At 35.4% G+C, this 24,545-nt stretch overlaps 1 protein-coding gene across 1 annotated transcript in view; it reads left to right on the top strand.

Annotated features, from left to right (window-relative positions):
* LOC110029809 (kinesin-like protein KIN-7I) overlaps positions 1-24,545 on the top strand; it is a gene marked incomplete in the record, with an annotated part of 111,311 nt that overhangs the window by 68,214 nt on the left and 18,552 nt on the right. The window contains 5 exon segments of the mRNA XM_020732268.1: positions 10,238-10,351; positions 10,473-10,526; positions 10,611-10,814; positions 10,886-11,053; positions 24,220-24,426. Of these exon segments, the coding sequence (XP_020587927.1) occupies positions 10,238-10,351; positions 10,473-10,526; positions 10,611-10,814; positions 10,886-11,053; positions 24,220-24,426 (747 nt within the window).

Raw genomic sequence — 24,545 nt, 5'->3', positions numbered from 1 at the left:
CGGCTCGTTAACTATATATATTATAGAAAGAGCAACTCATGACTCCTTACGCGTTAATATTAAAAAGTCTGTTACAAAATATAGGAGGGACAAATGGATCCCCGCTAAAAATAAAGAAAATACATAAAGTCTTAGGGGTTCATTTTTCCGCGTTACAACTCCACCCAAAAAGAAATAAAGATGAAACAAAGGGAAATATAACCAAAATATACATGTATTAATCCAAAACGTATACCCAAAGAAATGATGTATACCCCCTATGAACATGTATAGCAAAAATAATAAAGGTAACAAAAGTTGCAAGCCAACTACAGACATCTTGAGAATTGGAAACCGTAGGAAATCCCGAAAATTCCAAAACCTGCAGCTCAAAAAAACTGATAAAACAGTAAACAAGCAATAAAACCAAGTGAGCAAAAAAGATATAATGGTCCACGTTCCTCCAATCTCCCAACCAGCCATGTCAATCAAAACGGAGCCACATTGCATTCCTATAATTTGGAAAAGCCGCATAAATTTGGAGCCATGGGCTTCCAAATAAGAGAGATCATGCCCGTTACCATAAACAGGGTGAAGATGGAGCAAAAAATATAATCTCCCATCTCCAATCTTAACCGTAAATCCAGACACATTACTGTACCTCCCAAGTGTCATATTCATTAACACCCCCCAAACCATAACCCGATGTAAGCCCCAACTCCACAACCACCATAACCAATCCAAAATAGGGAGCCCTGGGTCTCTCAAAATAATCTCATTTATAGCAAAGGAGCCCTGGGCCTCCATGCCTGTTCCCCAAAAAACCAAGCCTCCAACGTGCCCGAAAGTAAATACAGAAGAGAAAATACCAGCCAAATGTTATCCTGGGCCGAATCATACAACCCAGCCAACCAAACTGATTTCTAAACTGATTTAAGAGGAAAATATCCCGACGAATATAAGGAGCATCAATGTTATCACCAACCAACAAAGTGTGTAACGAGGGAGGGGGGGAGTAGATCCCACCCTACAAATATAAGTAGAGATGCCTAAGTTAGAAAGCCAATTAGCGGGTTGATTACCCTCCAGGTAATTGAAACTTCATATGACATTCATATTAGAAATTAAACATTTAATCCTCCTTATATAATAAAGTATATCCCAATGGGCGTCGGCACCATTTGTGAAAATATCAGTCAAGATACGATTATCACATTCAAAAATAATAAACTGTTAGTTGAGATAATGGGCCAAAATAGCTACTGTTAAAATAGCTCGAGTCTCAGTCTCTATAGGAGAATCAGCATAAAAAGGAGAAAAGAAGAAGAGAATACAGTTCCCTGCATGATTCCTTGCAATGCCCCCACTAGCAGCATTGGTGGCTTTCCAACTCTCGTCCGTGTTAAATTTAATCCACCCTCTAGGAGGTGGTCGCCATCTAACCAAAATCGGTGGGTGAGGGAGCCTCCTCACATCAAATTCGTGTGACCCAAAGCGAGAAAATAGTTGATGCCCGAAAAGAAACCTTTTTTAAAATTTCCCAATCTCCACAATTTATTAATGTAGGAAATGATATTAGTGAAAATCATCATATTTTGAATAATCTTACCTTCATGAATAATATCATTACCAGTCATCCAGACAAACCAACATATGATGTAAGGATAAATTTGTCAAAAGTGTTTCTTCTTATGGTCTGGATTGCTGCTTAATGTGGTGAGCAAAAGATTCCTCTCAGGAGTAATTATAGTTTCAAACCACAAACCAACTTTCTCCAATTGAATAAAGAAAAAGGACAAGAGAAGAAAATGTGTTCTATAGTCTCCTCCGCCGAATTACACAAACAACAACGGGAGGTGATTCTCAAACTTTTCATTTTTAATATATCATCACAAGGTATTATTGAATGAAAAATGCGTCAAGTCAAGAAAGACATAGAAGGGGTTAATGCCCAACTCCACATCCCCTCTCCCCAAGGGGTATTTTGAAAAGTATATCGAGAAGCTTATAAAGATTTAATGATGGAGCTCGTCATGGGAAATTTCAAAGTAGGATTATGATGCAAATGAGGATCAATAAGAATGGTGGAAATGAACGTAGCTCCCTCCATCCCCAAAATGCTAGTAAGAAGCGAAAAGTTCAAATGACCGTCAACCCAAGTATCCGACACTTTGAGATTTGAATACTCCGTATCCCTCATATCAAGTAAGACATGGGGCCAACAATCGTGCCAAAAGAAAGGTTTCCTCTACCCAACTCCCAATAAATGAAATTCTTCACCCAATCTCTAACAATAAGCAATATCTTCCACATCGTGGAATTCCCTAATCGCCAGTTTATCATATATATATATATATATATTAAGAAGGCTAATTCATTGATGTAAAAGGGAAGATACAAATGTTTTAGTAAATAAGTACAAAAAACCCACTCATAGGGAATAAAATTCACTCAAAAAGAGACTTTAAATTGCTCGTGTACCCCAAAAAAGTCGAAATACTCTTATTCATGGTTGGTGGATTTACCACATCCCCTCCCCCTAGCTCTAGGGAGAGAGTCCAACGCCAAACTAAGATGAGAGCTTCCGCCCGAAACTATCAAACAATCATCCTGAAAATTCCTGAGTTTTAACATTCCTTTTTTCTTCTTCTTAAATTTGTAAACTAGCCATTCATTTGTCAGTGTTTGTCCCATATGATTAATTTGTGAATCTTCGATAGAGAGCTCACACTGGGGGGTATGTTGATTTATTTGTGAATCTTTGATGGAGAGCTCAGACCTTGATCTTCGCGCTCCTCCAAGGCTTGATTACCCTCTTCTCTCGTGATAGGTGGTTCCAAAACACATCATTTAACATCTACTACAACCAAATTCGTAGTATTTATTATCTGAGGAAGAACTGTCTCAACAGCAGTGAGAAGTATTTGCAGAACTAGTTGGTGAGGAATAACCCGATGAGACAAATTTTGTTTCAACATTTCTGGAAGATCTTCAATTTTTGCAATATTTTCCTCCACTTGGGTGATGTTATAAGGAACTGCAGAATCCAAATGCACAGGAAGGTTGGATCTCAAATGTGGATGAAGCCTGAAACATTTGGCAGGCGCGTGCCCAATTAGTTTACAGTGATTACATAAATAGGGTCTTTGTTCTGCGACAATTGGTTGTCAATACTCATTGTGGGCAGTACCAAGCCATATTTGTTCCATATTAAAGCGGGTGATATCCCTTTCAACAAGAATCCTTGCAACCGAAGGCCTAAATAGGTTGATGGTGAGTATGTCCAATTTCATAGGTCTCCCTAATGCAGCTCCAATAGAATAGAGGACTTGATGATTAAATTAGTGCAACTTTAGACTAGGTAGTTTAAACCAGATTGAAACTATAGAAGATTCTTTGCTAGGATCGAATTCAGGAGGCCACCTTAGCAATTTCATAAATTTCCCATCAATTGTCATCTACTTCTTGGAAAATATTTTGGCATAGCCCTCTACTTTTTATAATTGTATCATCATATGTCTCTCATCAAAGAGACCAACCTTCCAATGTCCCAATAGTTTGAGATTTTCAAATTTCTTTTGAACGATTTTCATTTTAGGATGCCCCAATTAGAACTTCCCAATAAGGGTAAATTTGTGCTTATCGACCAGGTTGGAAATTTCAACATAAGAGTAAATTAGAGCTTTCTTGCCACTCTTTCTACTCACTTTCTTAATGTTGTTACAGTCCCCCTGGCTTTCAAATTATTCATGATAAACTTGAGGGAAACTCTGATCCATTGATCCCACAAAGCCAACCATATCAACCTAAGAAGCCTTCCCAAGGTTTAAACTGAAGTAATCGGTGGTTGAGGAGGAACAGAAACCATAGAGCTGAGAGTCGAACAATGGGTAGCTGCTGGGTTTGAGTCGTGACTTCTATCGGAGCTCTCGTGTGTGTCGTTGTTGTATAGAGTCTAACGCCTTCTTTGCTGCTCGAGCTGCAAAGAAGGGTTCAAGCGGTGTAGGAAGATCGCGACACGAGAAGGATCGCGACACTATGCATGAAGAAAGCTCCCGACTAGATCGCGAGGGTCACACTGCAGTTCCACCGCTGCCTTCCCAGTTAGCTCGTGATTGAAGAAACTGCAATCCCTCATGCATACGCCGACATCCATTCCTCCATGCTGAGAGGAACAAAAATATGACCAATAATAAAAAAATATATCAATCAAAATAAAGCTTGCACAAGTATTATTAACTGCCAATACAAACTAGTTGAGAGGTACAAAAATGTTACCATAAATTCAAATACAAATATTCACATCTTTGTCGATTAGTTTGTTATTTAATTTGCCTTGATGTCGCTTCTTCAAATATTCATATCTCAAAAATTTAGTTAATTATTATTTTAATTTACTATTAAAAAGGTTACTTTATTTAGGTATTAAATTTTCATCATTTTAGTTTCTTCTTTAACTCTGTCCTCCTCTGCACGATATAACTCCTGTGTACATGAGAGCTTCTGCCACATGCTCCCTTCTTTCGACATCACCTCCTCTTCCTCCGACTTTGGGCTTCATTCTTCCTTGTCCTTTGTTCTGCCCGACAAAGCTGAAATACTCGAGGATGTCACTTCCTTCATCTTTGATTGCTAGCGTCAACTCCCTCGCCTGATCGACAATGCACGTGTGCCCCTTTCCTCCAACCAAGCCGCTTGACCTTCAGGTAATCGTTTTCGACAACATATTGGGCGAACTTCACCTCCTTGAATTCCCGACCCTTTCTGTTCATTTCCCCTTTCTTTGGCTTCCTATCCTTCTTGCTTCTTCTCCCCTCTTATATTTTACTCTCTTTGATTCCCCTGAGAAAATGTAACGAGGCTCACACTTATCCCCATCCAAAAGGCATTGAAGACACATAACATCTTTTCGTTGTTTTTCCACAACTACCTCCCCGCTAAATCATTTTCCTAAACACCTTGTAGGCTCCTTGGAATGGTATTTTCTGGTGTTCGAGTCCGACAAATTTTAGATTTTTAAGGATTCCTTTTTTTGCTCTAAATCTAATATTTCAAAGAGAAAAAAAGCCATAAACTTAATTTATCTTTAAATAAAAATTTCCACTATATACAAATTATTCCTTCTGGAATTTGTAGCTGTAGTCTTAATTTTTTAAAATCCAACCTTTCTATTTTCACTGAAATTCCAATGTGAAGCCTACCTCCAAAATCTAAGCCCTCGACTTACCTTTGATTTGCAATCCCACTTCCGCCGAAAACTTGGTCATGAGAAATGAAGCCATGCCACTATGGAGAAAACCTTAGTGAGGTGTCTAGGAGCTTACGATGGAGGACATGCAACTACAAATCTTACAATTGCAAAAGAAGCTTGTTGCGTTTGAGCGGAGATAATCCGGTGCGGTTACCCACAGTCTTATTAGTGGCTCACTAAATCAAGAGAAGGAACTGAATTTGTTCCAACAAAAAGCTTCAAGTGACAAATTGTCGACGTCACATTGATTTGACATTGAATATTAAATGAGAAATTAGGATGTTGAAGTGACTATTAAATTATCAGATTTTGAAGGTCGCATGGATCTAGATGAGCTTATCAAATGACTCTAAATAATGAATCAAATTTTTGATCTTAAAGACGTTCTTGAGGATGAAAATTAAATTGCCAGTCATTGAGCTTGGGAAGAACACTTTCTTGTGGTGGGAGAACTTTAAGCATGTTCAACATTTGGGAAGGGAAGCATAGTATCACCACCTATTGTAACATGAATTGGGAGATGCATTGCAAATATTTTTATTTACATTTTCGATATGATACGTTCATTAAAATCCACCACCTGGTCTCTAGAGATTCTAGGTGGAGTAAGCAAGTGAATTTGATCGATTCATGCTAAATTGTAAGTTGGTGGAATAGAAGTACACAATAGAGAGGTATTTTGGAGGGCCGAAACAAGTTGTCACTAGTATAGTATAAATATAGTCGTATAAATGAGTCGAACACGAACTGTGTTATTTTTTAACGAGCCAAACATGAGCCAAGCTTGGGCTCGCTCAAGCTCGGCTCGTTACACCCTAGTCGTATTGGTTTCTACTCAATGTGGTTACCTTGGTTTTGAAAACGAACGTCACCATATGAGTGCCACACTTTGCATACAAGGTTTAACCCTAGGACCATACAGCAAAAACAAACCCAGTGGAGCATCCAAGCCCAACCTTGTCTAAGGAGAAATTAATTCAGAGTGGAGAAAAAATGAAGTCCATCAATGCTACTAAATCTGCCCCGGAGAACAAGTGCTTCAAGTGCCATAGTTTTGGGTAGATTGAATCAGATTACTTAAACAGGAGATTGATATCTCGTTGCGTTGAGAGCAATTGAATAAATGGATAGTGATACGTAAGAGAATGAAAACATCAAAGAGGAGTATAATGTGGGAGAGATACTAGTGATTCAAGTTTGAGCTCATGAAAGAGACTAGAATATGATTAATCTTGGTTGTTCTAGAAGGTAGTATGTTTGATGCACCGATACCAGAAGAGGCGTAGCTCCGGTCGAGGGAGTTGGATTTGCTGACTGACAATTTACTTTTTGGGTGGCTACTACTAAAAGAGGATCAACATGTTGTAGGCCTCTTTCGGGGATTTATTTTCTCATACACACTCTCTTATGGGATGCGACCAATCGAATATTAGAAATTATTAAAATAGGCTGCACACTCGTGGTTAGAGACTTAGTACATGAGAACACTTGCCTTTGTTTAGTTCCGGCTCTTATTGTGCCGATGAAGGATGGTTATTTATTCTATCAGAATAGACTTTGAAATGACATGTATTTTAGAGTTGTCTGAAATAGATTTGAGCATAGATTCTGTATTAGAGTTGCCTTTGACACAACATGACGATGATTTTATTATGGTGGTGGTGAATTAGTTCTAATAGCTTCAAGTAAAGATGATGAGACTTCTTTTACCCAATGAGAATAATGCGGTCATCTCGATTCCAACATCGAGCAGATTGCGATATTTCTCGTGTTGAGAGGGTTGTGGTGATTTATGCGTCAGGCGGATCACTACATCTCGCGATCCCAGTAGCGTATCAAAACTGCTTCCCCTCCTAGGCTGTGTTGTAGCAGGAAATCTTATGTTGTGTTGGGTTTTACTAGTCATGGGGCTTTTATTGCAATAATTGAATTTTAAATAAATCAATAAATAGTAATAATAATTAAATAATAATAATAATACTGAATTGAGCAGTCACGATGATTCGTTTAAGTGAAGTTGAGTGGGAGAGGGCATTTCTCGATCATTTTTCATTTCTAACCATCATAGAGTGAACAGAGAACGAGAAAATGAGCGAGAGCTAGAGTAGAGAGATCGAGAGATGGAATCTCTATCATGTCCTAGTTTATGAGGAAGTTGAAGGAGATGAATAGGAGGGGTCAATGACCTTATCTGTGAGTGAACTTGGTCGAAGGAGAAGTTAAGCCAAGCCGCCTTTGCGTGTAGAGGAAGCCATAACCGGAGGCACAACTCTGCGTGTCGCACGTATCATTCGAAGGAGAGGAAGGAAGAAGCAGAAGTCGAAAGAATTAAAAAAAGAGGCTCTGCACTATTTTGATTCGAGTCTAGGCCGAAGGGATAAGGGAGATTGCGCGATCGAGTAGAGGTCGAAGCAGGAAGAAACAGAGGATTGAGCCTTCGTGCGTGAGTTAGGGCAGGCCACCGAATGATTTAATGTTAAATGTAAAGATTTATGTTTAATTAAGCTAATTAATATAATATTATAAAGTGTGTGTGTGTGTGTTTTATGTAAGATTTTATTTTATTAGGATTGTTTTATGTAAGATTTTCGAAGGAGGATTTACAAGCTTCGTGTGCAAGGGAAAAGTGAAGATATTTGGGCAGACAAAAGATTTTAAGGTACATTGGGTTTTATTAAATTAATTAATGAAATTATTTTGTGTTATTTATATAATGTTTATATTATGATCTAAATCAGGGATTTAAGAAGTTAGATTCAAAAGACTAAGTATTTTAGAACGCAAATTTGTAAGGAGCATGAAACAAATAAGTGGAGGTAATTTTTGTTTTTATATATACTCATATAATAATAACATTTGATGGATATTCATTTTTACGGGTAAATTTGATAAGAATATTTTATTCAAAAGATACATATTTTAAAAAAATTAGCCACATTTTAGTCATTTCTTTTAAGAATCAGTTTCTTATCTAAATTTATACACACTTATTTAATATAGGTGGTTGTTTGAAAAAGCAAAGGGAAGGGTTAAGTTATGTCAGAGGTCTCTTGAAAATAAAGATGAGTAATTATTTTCTTATATATTTAATAAGTAATTCTTGTGATGCTTTAATTTGTCATTTTATAATTATATGTATTTTGTGAGCTTGAAAGTTTTTAAGGAAATGAAATGGAAAAAAAGAAAAATGAGTGTTTAATATTTTTTTTAAAATAAATAATTTAAATGAAATTAAATGTAAAAAATTAAGTGATATAGGATTACTCTCAGATGATACTAGCAGGGGAGATGTACCCGTGCACGTGAAGGAAAATAATAAATGTGTACCTTCGAGTGCAATTTAATGATGCATTCGGGTATATTTTTAAGGTACCTTCGAGTATATTTTTGATGATACATTCAGGTACATTTTTTAGAATACCTTCTAGTATAATGATAATCCTGTTATGATTCTTAAAAATGATTAAACGGTAAATACTTAAAGTGAAACGAGAAAGGATAACTTAAAACTAAAAGTTTAACATTTTATAGATAAATGAAATGCATTTTTTTTGTCATTTATACATAGCATTGACATAATAATTTATTACATATAAAAATTATAATTAGTCATTAAGTGAAAATTACTCTTGCGATTAATATTTTCTTTTAGGAAAAAATTATAGGTTGTATGTCTGATAGGAGAAACTTGGTGTACAGGAGGACCAATACTACTAGATTTTTATGATAACGGTTTCTTTGTATTGTTCTTTCTGATTGTGTTATGTTGTGTCGCATTGGTTTAAGGCGCCTTTAGATTATGTGATTTTTTGTTATTTTATAAGGTGTCTTTAGATTATGTGATTTTTCGTTATTTTCTTTTTATTGCACTTTGTAGATTTTAGTGACTCTTTTATACATTGGAAGATTCTATAAATCTGTAGATAATTATTTAAATGTTTTCACCATCCAACCACAATTCGTGACTTAGTTAATTTGAATCTATCAGGCCGGTTCATGACATTTATTTCCTATTTTGTTTTTTCTAAAGAGTTTAATTTCAGTTTTTTTATTATTTTGGAGAATTTTGGCTTTTTTGTATGTATTTTAGAGATGTTTGCTCTGATTTCATGCTTTAGGAATTTTATATTCTTTTTCTTTTGCCTGTGGTGTATTTGTAGCTTGTGCAGAAACATGTGGGAAATCTTCTCGCCATATGTGCATTGTTTCCTAGTTTTCTTTGTTGTTTTCAGCCGGAGCAGCCGTCGAAGGATGCTTCTCTCTGTTTAAATGCCGTCAAGCTCGCATATTATCATTTTTTTGCCCTTCCATAACCATTTCCTTGCTAAATCACCTTCCCCAACTCGTAGGCTCCCTAGAACGGTGTCACTTGCTCTTTTTTATTCTCGATTTCAATGCTTCGTCCTGTTAGAATGAGTTGTTTGTCTCCCAATTAGAACTATTGAGATGGTTATTCCTTTTTCGAATCAACCTTACAACTAAATTTATTATTATTACTATTATTATAATTATTATATATTTTTATATTACGGTTACTACAGTGACTTTTCCTTTTAATTTTCTCTATTAGAAATGCTTAATTTTTCTATGTTTGTATCTAGTTCACTTTGCTCCTTTTTTTACTTAATCATGTGCTATTGGTTATTCGAGAAATCTTATTGTCCATTGTTATATAAAACTTTTGGAGGCCTAATCTTCAGTGTCTGTGAACACGCTCATTGCTCTGCGTTTTAAGCAGTAAAACTCCTTCATAGTTTGCTTTGTGCTGATGGTTCTTCTTGTGGCGTACAAATTGATTTATTAGTTATGAAATTTGCATGCTACCCTTGTTCTTGAAAATTATAGAGAAAATACCCTTATTTCCCTTATTTTGATTTTGCATTTACATATTCCCTTACTAAAATTTTGATATATATCCACCAATTTCTTTGTTTCCCTTTCATATATATTAAGTTTTGAACTTTGAATCTTATGTTACTTAAATATTTCTCTTCTAATTTTTTGTAGAGTCTCACGGTGCTTCCTAGGTCATGTATGGTGCAATTGAAGTCCATTATTTCTGGCCATAAAAGCATCAATACTTTTTTGAGCAATAAATATCAGGAATCTGAAATCGAGAATGTATGTTTTGCTTATGCTTTTTTTCTTGGTTTGGTAGAACAGATTAAATTGCTGCCTCTTTTTAAGAAATACTTCAATTCTTATTCATAATCACTTGAGCAACAAGTTTTATGATCATCAGAGGCAAATCCATGAGCTTATGTCCGATTTGGAGAAGAGGGAGAAGATTGCCGCGGTTAGTTCATGGCTCGCTATTTCTTTTTTAATTTTGGTTGTTTAACATTTCCTGCTTTTGTTGACTATGTAAAATTTTTGGTAGGATCAAGGTCTTCATCATGATATGGAGAAGGATGAACTCTTCTCTCAGATTCTTGCTCTTCAGAAGGAAGTATCTCAATTATCATCATCTTCTTTGACACGGGAGAAGGAAGCATTGAGAAAGGAACTTGATAAGAGCAAGTCAAAATTGAAGGATACAGAGTGCAAGCTCAAGAATATTACACAGGAAAAAGTCAAGCTTGAGGTAGTTAACTCTCTTGTTTTTGTGATGAATAGAATTTTTTCCCCATGTTTAGTGAGACATCTCCATTTAAGGGAGAGAAAGCTCAGGCTGAACGAGAAATTAAGAGCTTGCTTGGTCAACGGGCTATTCTAGAACGTGATATATTAAAGCGCGACTCTCTTTTAGATAGAAGGCAAGAATCACGTTCTGAGTTTAATAAAGTGAGGGGTTTAAAGCATATGACCCAGCAAAATTTGCAGGTAATTTATCAATCTGTAATTTAAATTTGTATTATTTTATACCATTTTACATTATTTTTTGCCTTTGCTGAATGGTTTGTAATGTTAATTAATTCATTTCTTCAAACCTGGATTGTGTCTACGACGCCTTTGAACTTTAAACTGGCTTAGGATTTATTTTGCTTTAAACTTTTTGTTTGTGCATAATTTGGATAATTGGACAGAAGTTTGAAGTTTATTATACCTTCTACATAAATTTAACATTTGAAACCAATTTTTTTCTTCTCATATAAGACTTCCAATATCCCAAATGGGTTGCTAAAGCAAAATATTTCGTTCATCATGAAGTTCATTTACTTTTTGAAATAATTCATCTGATATATAATAAACATTTGAAGGGAAAATATCTGAAATATTCTTATAACTATGGTAATTATATAATTAACTAACATTTGACTTCACGCATGTTGTTAACAACCTTTTTCTTTTATCCATTTACACCAGAAATATTCTTGAAAATCATTTATCAACTCAATTTTATAACTTCTCCGGTATATCACAATTTTGAACCACAACAAATCCACATATTAAAGAAATAATATGGATGCAGGTTATTATATTTAAGCTTTAAAAAAGTTATAAAACTTTATAACTTGGCTTTCCATTCCATTTGTAATTATAATCATAAACATCATTTAGTTGGTAGATTTATAAACAAATATGATTGTATCATTCAACTTGACATTAAGAGATTTAATATTTTCTGATCTCATCTTATTGTAACTTATACCATCCATCTTAGAACTTGTTATACATAATCTTAACTTGTCCATGGTTGATACATCTTGTATTAGGATCGTGGTATCTAATCCCTGATCAATACACCCCTTGTTTGGTACAGAAGGGCATTATCTCATTTATTTACTATTGTTTAAGGTGAAATGTTAAATTTTTATACTAGTTTATAAGATAGTACCTCGACTAGTATAATTAAGTGATAACTATCTTCCAGCAGCAAATGCAAGAATACCCATACAACTACAACAACAACAACAACCCTTTATCCCACTAAAAGTGGGGTCGGCTACATGAATCCTTTTTCTCTATTGTCCTATTGAGTTTCATATTTTCATTTAATTCTAATAAATTAAGATCATTGTTTCTTCCACATTATCAAATCTAGGTATACCTCTACATGTTTTAACATAAGTCAAATCTAAACATCTACTCTCTTAACAAGACAATCAGATGATCAACGTTTAATACGACCAAACCATCTAAGATGACCCTCTAATCTTGCCTGCATTGGAGCTTCTCTAATCTTGCCCGCCATTGGAGCCAAATTTTTTCTCATTTTGTTTCGCATTTTGCCCAATGTAAAGCCATTCATCCGCTTAAGCATTCTCATCTCAGCAACACTCAACTTAGTTTTATGCTTCTCTTTTATAGGCCAACATTCTATCCATAAAGCATCGGAGGTTTCATACAGTATAAGCAAGGTAGACAATACAAAACCATATACTTCCTTCAAAATAATATGAAGGACCTTTTTACATACGAAAGATAAATTGTAATGAACTAACTGGGATGCAATATATTTATTAAATGAATCAGCTTTAGATGAAATAAAACATAACTCCATATTATAAAAATGATTACCCATCTTAATATGTGCAAGTACTATTATAAGCCACATCCTTATCTCCTAGAGTATCTATCCTTACAATATAACTTAAGATGCAATTGCAAAATCTTGTCTAATTTGCAGCTGATGTGTGTTTTCCTTTTTTTTTTTTTATTTTGGGCTCATTAACCCTGGACATGTTATTATGTGCTTTTCGTTAGAGATTGACTTCATTTATCTCTTCTCAAGATTATTTACTGTATCAATGGTCTCCCAATGCGCTTGTTAAAATGTTTTCTATCAGCTTAGCTTGGTTATCATCTATATGACTTTCTCAGCAGTGCTGCGACTAGTCTACCTTATTCTCCTTGGTTTCCATTTTTGAAGTGTGATAGCTCATTTTTTTGGGCCCTTTGTGACTAGAGCTTTGGCGAGCGGGTTGTTACAACTATTTTTTACTAAAAGTTGTGGTTTGTGTTTTGTTGTCTAGATATTTGCAAAAGGTGGAATTTGAAGATATTCAATCACATTGTTCCTCCTCGTTCTTAATTAAAGGGTTGTCAATTTCAATTGCAAATCATGTACTTTATGATTATGATGATTCATCTAATTCCTTGGTAGAATTTAGAAGATCCCTCTCATGTGCTTAGGTTTTATCCCAAAAATTGGAGCCATGTTCAGATTCTCTTCAAGAGAAAGTTGGTGATATCTATCTTTGCTAGCTCAGTGGTGTGGAACGTTTCCATCAATTGCTGATCTATGAAGCACAAACACAGTGACACATGAGCAGCATGATGCAATAAAATTATAAAAAATTTGACATGATATAGCTTAAACATTATTTTTTTTGATAATTTATTTATATAAAGTGTATAACTTTCTACTATTCTCTATTGAAAACACCTAGATGAAGTAAAAATTCATAAAAGAATTTTTCTGAAGGCAAAAAAATCAAACACGGTTAAAAGTAAAGCAAATCTTTTATCAAACATGCATTTATGATTGTTTTTTTAAATTATCACTTGCTTTTCCAATAGTTGTTTTGCTTCGGAAATGTAAATGTTTCTCCATACATTAAATACGAAGGTCATCATTGTCTTTAATTCTATTACCCTCTTTAATGATAAAAATGGCTCTTCAAGTGTAAGATCAACAACTTAAAAGATTCTAATAGTATTCATTATGGCCAATATATGTCCACCGTTATCTTACAATTCAATCTACCATTTGAGTGTATTTTGGGCTCTTAACAGCTAAAAGATGAAGATTGATATCTGCAAAATACTGAATCTTCTACCCATTAATGAGTGATCTTATTTTTCTTGGTACGTGCTCCAATATCTCTTGTAGCAGGAAGATAAATTTTTGTCGTTATTGCGTGTTGTTTTTCTTTTGCGAGTGCATCATTTTCAATTCGTAGTCCTGCTTTGCTTTTCGACAAGCTACTGTGTTCATTACTATCAATCTATCGAGTTCTAAATGCGGCAGGAATGTTTCATTCACGCTTATTGTCAAGTTATCAAGTATTCTATGGGTTCTTGTATGTGTTCAATTATGTTAAATGCTGGTTTTTTTAGTGTGATTTGAAAATCGTTTTAGCTGTTGATTTGTGTTGGAGATGGGCCGTGTGATGGTTTTCACCATAAAAATTGCCAACGATGAAGCTGTTGATAGTTGTTTTCTGCCACATTAAAAAAATGCACAAGGGTACTTAATATCTTGGATCTGGTGAGTTTTCATTTTATTCTTTTCACAAGGATAAAGCACCAAAATCGAGACATTGAAATTTTTTTTTTCGTTGTCTGGTCTAGAGAGAGAAAAAGGATTCATGTAGCCGATCCCACTTATTGGGATAAAGGCTTTTTTTGCTATTTTTGTGTGCTCTTCTCTCTTGTTAGGGTTGTGTCTAACCAAAAAAGGTGTTTCGGCTGTATCCTGCTTTAAGGTGGTGTTGTAAACTTGCAATCTCTTTCGCTTCTTCTCACCCGACATCTCCCATCTTGCCCTACCATCCTGCCAACGCCACCACCACCACCACCACCACAATTGAAACCTTCCTACCTCCCCAACCGGGGGATTCACCTATTATCATATTTTCTTTCTATTTGAGTCATGTTGTAATCTTATTTCAACATTAATAAAAAAAAAATTTTCTGTTCCACCGTTCTCCCTACTAGTTCCAATATCATGCAGTGATGATAGAGAAGTCAAGACTTAAGGAAATCACCTGAGAAGGCAAGGGCTAGCTCAAGAGGTTTTAGTTGGAAGAAAATGATAAGAGGTAGAGCTGGAGAATCTTTTGCTCAAGAAAAGAATAGTTTTTGTATAGTGGCACGGTGTCGACCTCTTTTTGGGCGTTTGGAGATCCACGAGGCTCTTGGGCACATAGGAACTAGTTTGTTCTAGGTATCTAAGAGGCCAATAGGCCCTTCTCGGCTTGGAAGTGCAGCCCGATGGGAGTGGGGCCCACTCATTATATTAGCCTAAAGGTTTCCCTATTCCTTTTTTCTTTCTTCTATTTTCCGTTCTTCCTATTCTCTTCATTGTTATACAACTAACATTCCTATCAACAACCAAGAATCCAAATTTGGATCTTTCGACCACTATTTGGCCTCCCTCCACAATGACAAGGAACACAAAAGTGCTTCAAATCATGGCAAACCACAGATAATGATTTTAGGAAAATAAATGAATGTTCCAAATAGCTTGAAAGTGCGGATTCTTCTTGCTACGTATTTCCTAGAATTCCCAATCTACAGCAGCGGCTCTCTCTACCATTCATGTTGGTCGTGCTTGATACAGTACCCGAGCGGGTACTCTCTGCAGGAAGAAGAGTCGAAGAGGGAAATGGGAAAAAAATGAAAGAAAGATGTATTTATTTTGATCCAATTAAATCCTAGCCCTTCAATTTCATCTATCTGTTGCTTGACACGGAAAAAGGCGGTGCTTCATTGCCTAGTGATTAAGAAATTAAGTGGATGCTTAGTTAGTTTAATTAATTTTTTATGTTTTTATTTTTATAGTTTCAAATATATCCATAATCAATATATAGTTTTATATATCAATGGGAATGATTGAACATGAAAAATTTTATGAAAATAGTTTGATTGAACCTTAGGAATGTGAAAAATTGGGTATATTTTAAAATAGTCAAAATTTTACCTGATTTTGCCAAAATTGGGTATTACGCAACCTTCCTTTTCTCGTTGTCGCCATCCTAGGATAGTTAGCCTTTGTCGTACCTGCTATTTGTGCACCAATCACATGTTGTCGCCGGCTTGGACAACCAAACACTTTGTTGTCTAGTTGTTCGTCACCTCTTCTCGATGTTGTCACTTGTCTAAAATAGACACCTGTTGTGTATCCTTTTACTCTATTGTTGCCGCCACCTTCTAACCTACCTCCTCTCCACCTTAGATCCAATCCCATCTATTGAAATTTTTTTGTTTGTTGCAATATCAAATGCTCATTTGTTTTGTTGCAATTTCTTAGTTGAATTTAACGATAATATTTATTTTTCACTGTTGTTTGGGTTAACTTCAATACAGTTTGGTATCAGAGCTAGGCTAACCTTGTCTAATCCCAAGGTTACTAAAGTCATCCTCTAATTTTTTTGTCTCTCCAAACCTAGACCTTTGCCATACCACCTAGGAGAAGTGTTTGAAGCCTATCAGGAATTTTCTTTAAATGATATGCAGGGAGAAATCCTTCAGCTGTAATAGAGACTTGCCGCCTTCGAGAGAGGATAATCTTGAAGGGTCACCTCTATCCACAAGGGTGAATCAACCTATCAAAAGGATGAGGTGAATCCCTTCCACCAAGAAATGCGAAATCGTCCAACTCGTCAGGAATTTTCTATAGAGGATATGTCGTGCGAAATCGTCCAACTGTAATAGAGTCTTGTCACCATCGAGAGGGGACAATCTTTAAGGGTCACCTCTATCATAAGGGTGAATCAACATATTTAAAAGATGAGGTGAATCCCTTCTACCAGGAAAGTTTCTGTGATGAAGAACAACTACCCCAAGATTTAGACTGGAATATCAGAGGAGAAGTCAGGTCTTGAAGTAAATGTGGATTTATCATATTTTTGACAATCACAGAGATGTGAAAGAACTCATCGAATGGCTCCAACCAAGTAAATGGGTCTTTGAATATAGGGATATTCCACCACTCTTAATGATAAAACTACCCATTATCAAGTTAAATAAGAGTTAGTTGCGGTAGTGAGAAAATTTGAACTACCTACGCGAGCATGAGAGAAAATACAAAATCGCTGCATGGTTCAAGAAGAAAGGGAGATGCAACGTAAGTATCTACTTGCATATTACAGGCATGTTGTGTTCTTGAGACATCACTAGTTACAACAAATCCCCAAGTGACCGTCTCATTTTACCGGTAGAGTTCAACCCCGTATTCAATCATGAAGAGTACCAGTGGAACACTTAGGCCAACTTAGTTAGAGGAGGAGTCCGTTCAGAGTGGGAAAAAAGTGGAGACCATCTGTTCTCCCAAATTCATCCTTATTAGTAAATGGTTCAACTCTCACTGGTTTTTCCTTGTGACATCTAAATGCCCAAATAGAAGAATGACGTTTTTCATTGAGCATGGATTAGTTCAAGAAAGGGACAGTGATATAAGAGAGAATAAAGACTTTAGAGAGAAGTCTCAACTTTTAGTCGGCTAGTAAGAGATGCTATAGATTGAAACAACCCATAGATATACTCTACCAGAGTTAATATTAGTTGTTCTAGAAGATAGTCAGTCAGAGATAATAAGCTTTCATGCAGAGTTTGTAGATGTGGTGCCACAAACCACCTGTTGCAAACAAGAAGAGGAACATCAGCAGAACTGAGATTGATTGTCCAAGTGAGTCATAAGTTTAAGCATGTGATATCAGACACGTGACAACTCCAGATAAGAGAATTTTAGGATTTTCAGACATCTAGTCAACCTCCCAAGTCATAGCTACTAAGGGAAATCCAATATGTTAGCGATGAGAAAGTTTTGAGCTATTTTTGGAAGGCTATTTGGATTAATATAGGTATTGAAAATCAATTCAGTTCAACAAGACCCCTACAATCAGATGGCCAAATGAGCATGGTGAGTTGTAGCTTTGAAATCTTCCTTAAGTGTTTTGTTGGGGTGTGTGCGGCTTGAGGTATTTTGGGAGATTGGGAAAGTGGTTTGAGCGCTTTCTGCTAGTGTCTCTTTGTGAGGGGAGTATCTAGTCAAAATAAAGGGGCGGGTGCTAAAAATGTCATGACAAAGTGTGCTTTAAATGGAGAAGGTGATGATGCGGGTTTTGGATGGGACAGAATGAGGGTAGTGTTACGTTTTCCTAATGTTTTTTTTTTCCTTTGTTTGCTAGAAAGAGATGAAATGGAGTAGTGGAAATCGAGGGAGAGTAGGGGATGTGGGCTAATTTTGTGAGGTTTGTTTTCTAAATAATTTTTTTTTTATTTTAATTGATTGTGCTTAACATATGTATACTATGATAACATTTTTTTGTTTTTTATGTAAAATTTATTAACGCCTAAATTGTGTGCAAATGCTCTTATACTTTGAATTTTTGTCTTGCACGTTTGTGTGGGAACATAAGCAATATAATTATAATTCCTATGCAATTTAGATATTTTGAACTGTTCAGCGCAATTCGTTTGGTGATGAAATGTTGTTTGGGTGATTTCGACTCTGGCTAGTACTTTGATTCAGCTGAAGAGTCCATTCTAATTATTTTCATGGCCTCAGACATTGTTTTTCAAACAGACAATGCTCAACTGGTTTTGACGGGGCTTGAAGCATTTTAACACCATTTTGCGTGACAACATTGTTATCCTCATCCTAATCTGTTTAATCAACCAAGGGAATCCTTTGATAACTTTGATGCTTTGGATGCTTTCGAGCATCATTGTGTTTATTGTCATTTTGATTTTTTTTGGGTAGGTTTTAATCCTTTTTCTTCAAGTGAAATGTTAAGCAATTTGGACTTCATTTTAGGTGATTTGATTTAATCCTTTTTCGTCAAAATTTATTTATTTATTTTTGAGTTGATGCTTTTTGAACTTGATCTGTATGCTGTCATGTCTGTTTCCTACCAATTTGATTGAGTTTGGTTGCAAATGAGTTGAATTAATTAAGATGGTGAGCAAGAGGCTGTTGATCAACTGCAGAAAAGTTGGGGATTAGATTTCATCATGTTATAGGCGTGCTTATCTTTTTTTTTGAAACCTGGGGTTACTTAGAAGTTAATGAACTTATCTCTATCACTAGAAATGGAAGGGATGGCGATGTGGGTTTTGGATGGGAGAAGATGAGGATAGTGTTAGGTTTTCGATATGGTTTGTCTTTTTCTACCAGAAATATATGAAATGGTCTAGTGGGAATTGAGGAAGAGCAGCCGGCGAGCGTGAATTTGGTGGTTTCTAAATTTATATTTTTTTAATTGATTATAGTGGGAATTGAAGAAGAGCAGCCTACTAGCATGAATTTGGTGGTTTCTAAATTTATATTTTTTTAATTGATTTTGATATATGTAGACACAAAAGCACGCACTCTATGATAACATTTATTTTATTTTTTTTTTCATGTTAAACTTTTTTTTTGTGCTTCTAAATTTCGTGCAGTTGGCTTTATGCATTTGTCTTATGGATTTGTGTGGGAACACATGCAATATATGTAGAAATTTAGACATTTTGGACGACTGCGGATGAGGTAATTTGACTCTAATTTATGCAAAGTAGTGATAGTGGCCTGTTTTTATATTTTGATGATTTAATGGTTTGAAGGGCCATTTCTTGGTTTTTAGAGCATCTAACACTGTTTTGTGACCATAAAACGGAGTGGTTTTGAAGGTGCTTGAAGCCTTTTAGCACCATTTCATGTGATGCCATTTGTTGTCCTTAACACGATATGTTGAATTAATTGTGGGAATCTTTTGATAAATTTTATGTTTTGGATGCGTACGAGAAGTCCCTTTGGTAAGATTTGTGAGGTTTTTTTTTTTGTGATAAATTTTATGCTTTGGATGACGTTATTTTGATTTATTTTGGGTAGGATTTTTTACCTTTCCCATCATGTGACACAATAGATGATGTGGACTTCCTTTTAGGTTATTTGGATTTGTTGTCGAAGTCTCTTTGGAAAGATTTGTGAGCTTTTCTCTCTCTCTCTTATTTATTTATTTATTTATTTATTTTTTTGGAGGTTGTTTGAACTTGCTATTCGTGACGTTGAGTTTGTTCGCTGATGTTTTGATTGTGTTTGGTTGCAATTGAGTGAAGTTAGTTATGACAAGTGGTTGTTGACCAATCTGGAAAGCTTGGGGATTAAATTTGACGGTGTTTAGTTTTGTTGTTGATTTAGAATACTGCTAGACGCATAGCTGTTTTGCTGTTTAATTATAAGGTTGCTAACAAGTTATTACAACATTCCTCTTCTCTCGAATAAATTCAATATTGTTTGGTTTTGTTGATTTTACTCGGGGGATTTTAGTTATTACTCGAGTTCTCAAAAACTTTTTTGTCCTATAATACGTCATGTTATCTCAATCATGATGAATTTACTCTTACCTCTTGGTTTTGGATAGATCTCTTAAACTTTTAGTTGCTGATCTATCAACTAAAATTAATTAAACATAAGAATGAAAATACATAGCAATATTAGAATACAAATATTTTAAAAAAAATGTGTTAAAAGTAATCAACAAGTAGTGCGTTTGTATTTAATTCTTATAGTTGGGAAACAACTACATAAGGTATATGATTTCAAGCAGAAGTGTAAATGAGGTACGATAATATGTTGCTGCTGCTCCTAGTTAATTCCAACTATTGTAGCCCATACTCTCTACCCCGTCAAATTTGAATCTTCTAGAAAATGCCAATTGTCTTCTCGACAACCCTAATTTCGCTCTTTTCTTTGCTCAATAAGATTTTTGCTCAAAATTGAAAAAATTTCAACTTTTGTATGCTGGTGCACAACCAGACTCCTAGACACCAGCTTGGCCGCTTAAGCATTGAGTTAGTTTTTTATTAACTATAGTTCATAAATAAATAAAGCGATTTTAAAAATGTTGATTCTATAATCATTTAGATGTTTTTTAATAAAGTGTCAAAGAGGAACAAATAGGATTCAATTATCTATTTAGAAATTGAGAGAGTGAGAAAGGAAAGCAAAAAAGGAAGAAATCGGAGGAACTTACAAATGGATACGGTGCGAGAAGGGGAAGCATCGTGCCTTAGCCGATTGAAGAAGACAACACCTCAAGTGGGCCAACAAGGCCTCTTGCATTGAAACCAAGGAGAAAAACTCTCTATGGAACCCCCATGCGAAGGAGAAGGAAGTAGGGGGCCTCAATTTCTCGAGTGTGGGAGTTTACCGAACCGTAGTCGTATGACACATATAAAGGAAAAGAAGTAGCGTACGGTGTGGAAGAAGACTTTGAATGGAAGGCGGAAAGCTTTTAACAACTTCCACGCATGCAAGGCAACATTTTTGTCATGCGTGTTTTTTTTTTGTGTGCAAAGGAAAAAGAAGAGGAAGTTCTAAAGGCGTCCTATACAAGGAAGTGATGAGAAGCTCATGCCCTAACAGTTTGGTGTGGGTGAATCTTTGCACACGAAGGAAGAGAGGAAGTGGTGTTGAGCGGCATTGTAAGTGTCTCGCGTGCGAAGTAGAGGTGAGGTGTGCAGCTTTGTCCCGCACGAAGAAGAGGAGGCGAAGGCTTGTTGGAGATTAAGTTTAACCGGGCATCTATAAAAAGGATTGAAGCTATAGAAATCGTGGATTGGATGAAGACTGAATCAATATTTGTGCAAAAGAAAAAGAGATAAACAAGATTTAAAGTAAAAGAGGAGGGATCTTGGATTGAGAGTTTAGAAGAAGTGACTGCAATAATGTAAGATGTAAGGATCTATGTATTATTTATCTGTTTGATCCGTTTATCCATTTGATCATCATGTTCATTTGACAAATCATGTTAATTATTTGCATAATATTTATTCCATAATAATTAATAATTATCCACTAGGTTGTTTAAACTTAGTTTACTGTCTAACTGTTCTTTATGGAAATATTCTCTAGACAGAGATGTCTGATAGGAGTTTGTTTTATTGTAGGAGGATAGGATCTGTTGATGATAGGTGGTGGTCTGTTTTTTTTTTTAATTATGTCATTTTTTTATTGTTGGTGTTATTGTAGTACACTAATATGATATTACGTGTTTGTGAGAAGATTGTTTATTGATGTATTGTGTATTAGTGATTCTTTTCTATATAAATGTTTTTATAACTTAATATTAATGTTCAGAAATATTTTTCATCGTCAATCGTCCGCAAGTGTATTAGTTAAATCTTTGCTCTTTGGTCAGTTCATGACAGAGTTAGTCTTGCCCAAGTGTTTAAATAGCTTTTCAAAATCATGATAACTTTTGCAGACAATGTGATTAGCACATTGGCATTGTGGTTTGGTGCTTAAGTGTCAGATCAGACATCTTGCTGCTAAGCTATTATTTTCAAAAAATCTTTGTTCCCTAGTTTGTGGGCTTGGAATTTCAAGCTGGGTACAGACGATTAGACAATTTAAATTCTTGATTTCTAGTACTATCATTAACTGATGAATGCAATAATCCGAACCATTGAAAGTGCTATTATTTAATAAAAATTTAATCTACTTTAATGTAAAGAAGTTAGTAGTTGCCTAGCACTATTATCACCACAACTTATTTAAATATTATCTCATCATTCACTCATTCTCTTAAACTAAAACATATTTGTTCAAAATATTGTCAGCTAGCAAGCACTTGGTGAAAATCATCTTTCTTAATTTGGTGTAATATAGAGGAAATGAAAATCTATATGTTTGCTTGTCATTTATAATACAACAACAGCAACGAGCCTTTATCCCAATAAGTGGGGCTACATGAATCTTTTTTCTCCATTGTCAACAACTCAACTTATTCAAATTTTAATTATATATAAAGTATTAAATTTCTTAACAACTTACAATCAAAATTTACCTTTCAGCTGGAAAGGAGAGCAAGCTCGAGGCTTAACACAAATCAAAACCCACCTCCAAACCTTGCACACCATTGGCAACTTGATGAGCTTACTTGAACTGCTTGAAAAATCAGTCAAGATTAGTTGAGTTTATGTGTTCGATTGAGTATTGTTCGCTTCCCTTACCATTCTGTATCTCGACTTGTGTATTGATATGCTTGAGCTGCAAAAAACATTTGCAAAGAAGGTTTTGACTCCTTGACTTTGACATCTTGCTCGCACCTCTTGATGTTGTTGCCTTCTATTTCGCTCAAGCACGCACAACTTTGTCGTCCCTACACACTTCTGTTCAAGCCTGTCTGCTCGTTGGTCGACCTTTCTTTAATCGATTCTCCTCATCCGTTCTCGTTTCGCTGACTTAACCGTCTCTTTGTTCGCTTCCTCCTTCACACTTGGTTCGAGTTTCTTGCTCAATCTCCATTTATCATCTTTTGGTTCGCACTCTCGTTCGCTTCTCCCATTCTGATTGCTTTGTGCCTCTTTGCTTGCAAGCTTTGTTTCCTTTTTCGCCTATCTCACTCTCTACATGTTTTGTCCCTGCCTCTATCCACTTTGTCTCCCTGAATAACTGTGAAGTTACTATTGTCAGTTGAACTGAACCGATGTTAGCCGACCCAATGCCCCCATTTGTTATTATTTTTCCTGGAGTTACAACTTGTACGTGAGCGCTTGGGCTTATAATTGCGCCCTTTGAGTTTGACAATGTTTCGACTGCTCCAATTGCTTGGTTTTTGTTTTTTGCCCTTGAAATCCTTTGAAATCTTGCACTTTCTTATATGAAACTAGTTAAATTTGTGCTGTAGTTTTCCAAAAAAATCAGTGAAAATTAATGTAAAACCAATGTCTTAACCGGGAAAGGTCACACCGAAATACTGCTTATAGGATATTCTTGCACTTAGATTATTACTGGTTTTCAAGCAAAGCAAAAAATAACGAGACTGATAGTCAAGATTTATTAATTTTTTCAAACTAAACTTGTTTGTGATGCTCCGTGCAATGCTGGATAAAACTGTTTTAAATATTAATGTTAGCGAACTTATAAATTAGTTGTAGTTATGAGGTGTTGTAAAAAAAATTTTAATCTGGCCGACTTTAATTTTTTAAACCTCTTCTACTTTCTATCTGGCTCACTCTTGTCATTCAGTCTCCCCTTCTCCCACTCACCCTTCCCTTGAGAAGGGCTTCCTGACTCTCTTTCTTTGGCTTACTATTCTCAGTCAGTCTTCCCCTCTCCCGCTTAGACTTTCCTTAAAATAACTTATAATTTTATGAAATTATTCTTCTTTAACCAAGTTTGTTTTGATTACTCGATAAAGTATTAGAATTAACTATAATAATTTAATTTATGATAATTAAAAAAAACATGTCGGATATTTACTGTTTTCCTAGTAGTTGTTTTATTTCTGCATCATCAATATTTTCAGAAACCAGTTTTTATCTCTTGCTATGCGCATTTAGCCCAAATAATTCCAGTAATTCATTAACATTTATTGCATATGCTCTTTCAGAATGACTATGAGAAATTTGAATTCATTGCTTTTGAGATGGAGGCTGAGATTTCTTCTTTGAAGGAGGCTCTAGAAATCATAACTGGTGAAAAAGAAGAAGCATATGCTAAAAATGAAATTCTGAACTCTGAGTTAGAAGCTATGGCTAACAAATTGTGCACTGCTGATTTTGAATTGGAATTGCTAAAGGAAGAGCTTAAAACAATGGTATGCCTCTCTAGCTGTCTATGACTGATTATTCGAGCTTAATTGTTACTTGTATATCAGTTTTTTTTTTTTTTTTCTGTCAAATGCTTCTGCTTGCTTTGTTACTAGAGCTCTCCACT

Source organism: Phalaenopsis equestris, unplaced genomic scaffold, assembly GCF_001263595.1.
Source record: "Phalaenopsis equestris unplaced genomic scaffold, ASM126359v1 Scaffold000606, whole genome shotgun sequence".
Taxonomy (NCBI): Eukaryota; Viridiplantae; Streptophyta; class Magnoliopsida; order Asparagales; family Orchidaceae; genus Phalaenopsis; species Phalaenopsis equestris.
Note: the sequence above shows the minus strand (reverse complement) of the source record. Positions and strands in the feature narration are given on the sequence as shown.